The following is a 3,136-nucleotide window of genomic DNA, read 5'->3' as shown; positions in this document are numbered from 1 at the left end:
CTCTTTGGGCACCCAACACTGCTTTGTGCATCCATTATCACTTTGTGCAGTCATCATCACTTTGGGCACCCAACATCGCTTTGGGCACCCAGCCCATGCCATGTTCCTGGGATGGATCCAGCAGCCGTGCCTGTCACGTGCCCCACACGGGATGCTGTTGGTGCTGCCTCGGAGCCTGCAGACGTCGGGAGCAGAGCTGCCATGCAGCGACTTGCCCGAGCCATCCCGAAACGCCGGCATTTGTGTGGGCTGTGGCACGTCCCAACATTTCTCAGGATTGGGAAAGGAGCCGGGCGTCCGGCTCCAGTGCGGGTGGGGAAATGACCCTCCCTGCGCCCGTGGGTGCAGGATGCGCCGCAGCCTGCCCAGCACCCAGCAGAGATCAGTGCATTACGCAGCACCCATCCCGAGGGATGCTCCGGGCAGCGGTCGGCTCCAGGCTCTGGCACGTCCCACCCCTCACCTTGAAGCCATCCAAGCTGGGGAAGACGCTCTGAGCCTTGACCACGTCCTCTTTGGAGCCAGGCAGCTGGAAGCATTTCCGGGCGTTCACCTCTTTCTCGGTGGTCTCGGGGGTGATCTTGTAGCGCATCCCATAGGGCTTCACCCCGGCCAGCTGGTACGTGATCACCTGCCCTGCGCCGGGCAGGGGAAACTGAGGCACGATGGTCCCACCTCAGCCTTTAGCACGGGGACAGCACGGCACAGTGCAGACAGGTGCCCCCAGAGCCCCTCACTTACCCCCATAATACTGGATCCGGCTCTTGTTCCCTGTCAGGTTGTACCAGGCTTCGAAGGGCTCCTCGATCTCGGCGTAGGGCAGGTTGATGACCCCTGCGGGGCACCCAGCTCAGCCCCAGCACTGGCATCCCTCCCCGAGCCCTGACCGCACCGCGCATCAGAGGATGCACAGGATGCAGCCCCGCAGCCAAACCCAGCTGCGGTCCCCTGTGATCCCCCACCAACATGCACAGCGAACCACCCCATTTTGGTGCTGGGATGGCTCAGCACCAAGCACCCTCCACTCCTCCCATGGCACAGGGTGCCGTGGGTCCTGGTGTGGGGCCATTACCTCGCACGTGGTAGATGGAGCCGAAATGGGGGTGCGGATGGGAGAGCGCATTGTCCTGCCCTGCAAGGCAGAGCGGTGGGGTGAGCGCAGTCTGTGGGGCTGCTGGAGCCGTGCTTGGGGCTCAAGGCTCGTGCAGCCCCACGCCAACACGCCCCACTGCCTTCCCCTTCACAACACCGTCTCCAGGACCTGGCCAGGCTCTGCTGCTGCTGCACCCAAACTCTGGGGCTCCCCATTGTGCCCTGGGCGGGTGGTGCCAGGAACGTGAGGAGCAGCGATGGAGCCAGCAGCACCATGAGCTGTTCCAAGCACTCAGAGGAGCCTGTGGTGCACAGTCCCTCTCAGAGGGGCACAGACCCTTCCGCTCTCCCCTTTCCCCTCCCCTTGCTTCCGGCAGCAACCTGCCCGCCTGTCTGCAAAACAGGGAACCAGCTGGGGTTGCTGTGCGCGTTACACCAGCCTGCCTCAATGCAGCCCTGTTTTCACACTTCCCCCTTACCAAGGCTGTTTGCCACCCTGCAGCTCTCCTCCCTTAAGGGCTTCGAATTTAGGAAAGCCCACAAAGCGCGCAGGAAACCCCTTTCTCCACTCCCAGGGGTGGGGAAATGCCACCCCCAGCTCCCATCCCCGGGTGTCCCCAAAGGGCACAGACTCACCCCGCACGGAGCTGCCGAGAGCGGCGGCCACGAGCCAGCCCAGCACGCCCATCATCGCCGCTCCTCGCTGGGATGTGCTCGGCTTTAAGCCCAAACCTGGGCCCTCCCCGGGGGAGGGAAGGAGCCAACATCATGTGGTGCATGGGACCGGCTGGCAATGGGGTGCTGGGTGTCGGGAGAGCCGCAGGGTGCTGGCTGGGGATGGGTGGCACGGCCAGAAGGCGGTGCAGCTGGGGGACCAGCGAGCACTGGGACCCCTCTTATGGGGCAGCTTGCAGGGATGAGGGTCGTGGGGCAGAGGGCAATGCTGGCATCCTGGGCCCCGTGGTTTGGGGAGAGGGTTGGAAGGGGGGAAACTGAGGCAGCAGTCAGCAGGAGGAGTGGGAGATGCTCTTCCAGCAGCACGCAGAAGCCCCTCACCTCCTCGTGTCCCTGCCTGCCCCCAAGGGCTCTGAGGTCCCCACAGGCTGCTGGGAACCGGACCCCCACCGCTGCTCTCCTCCCCCTGTGCTGGCAGCACCTGTCCTGCACCAGAGCATCAGAGCTCCTTCATGGGCACGGGGTGAAGGAGAGCACCTGGGGCTGCAATGCGGTGCCCGGGTGCAGCCTGGAAGGGCCCATGTGGTGCAGCCACCACCCTGCTGTGCCTTGTCCCCTCTGGGGGCTGTGCCCCTCAGAACAGCAGCCATGGGGCCACATCCCCGTCCCGGTGGGGGCCCGTGACCCAAAGTGAGAACAGGAAGAGCTTGGGGCTGGACTTGGTGTCACACAGGAAAGCAGCCACCCTGCAAAGGCCACCCTGAGCTGCACCAGGGAGGGGGAGGAGGGAGAGGGGGAGGAGGAAGGCTCTGCAGGGACAGCGAAGGGCCTCCATCCTCCTAACCAGCCTGACTGGGATGCAGCGGCTCAGGGCTGAAGCCCCATCCCCTCCCCATGCACCGTCACCCCTTGGAAGCTTGGCCCCACGGCAGGAAACTGCGGCGGGGGTAAAAATACCGGCAGCCCCTCGCTGAGGCCGTCCCATCCCTGGGGTCAGGCCCAGGCAGAGCTGCACTCCAACCACAGAGGCTATTTATTTCTAGCTGGGGAGGTTTTGCTTTTGGCAAGCGGCCTTCCTCCGGGTCAGCTCTGCACCAGGGACCCCAGTGGGACCCCACTGCTCCGGGGGTTGGGTTGCCAAAACTCTGAGTTGTCTCTGTAAAGAATATCCCAGGCCCAGCGCCCTCATGGGGAGACTGGGCAGGGTGTGGGGTCCCAGCAGGGTGTGGGGTCCCAGCAGGATGTGGGGGTCTCAGCCAAGGTTTGTGTTTTTGTGTGGTTGATGCCAAACGTCGGGTTCCTCCCACTGGCACCTTCATCCCCCAGATAACGATCCTCTGCCCGCTGCATGACCCGCAGGGGTCGTTTT

The 3,136-nt window shown here is 64.1% G+C and overlaps 1 protein-coding gene across 1 annotated transcript in view; it reads right to left on the bottom strand.

Annotated features, from left to right (window-relative positions):
- Window positions 1-2,840, bottom strand: part of LOC110387524 (cathepsin L1-like) — a 5,840-nt gene extending 3,000 nt beyond the window's left edge. The window contains exons 1-4 of the mRNA XM_021375710.1: window positions 1,729-2,840; window positions 1,073-1,132; window positions 742-834; window positions 390-636 (exon numbers count right to left, since the gene is read on the bottom strand). Of these exons, the coding sequence (XP_021231385.1) occupies window positions 390-636; window positions 742-834; window positions 1,073-1,132; window positions 1,729-1,783 (455 nt within the window). The 5' untranslated portion in view covers window positions 1,784-2,840. The remainder of the gene's footprint in view (window positions 1-389; window positions 637-741; window positions 835-1,072; window positions 1,133-1,728) is intronic.

The sequence above is a fragment of the Numida meleagris genome, chromosome 22, assembly GCF_002078875.1.
Source record: "Numida meleagris isolate 19003 breed g44 Domestic line chromosome 22, NumMel1.0, whole genome shotgun sequence".
NCBI lineage: Eukaryota > Metazoa > Chordata > Aves > Galliformes > Numididae > Numida > Numida meleagris.
The sequence above is the reverse complement of the archived record's forward strand: the minus strand, read 5'-3'. Positions and strand labels throughout refer to the sequence as shown.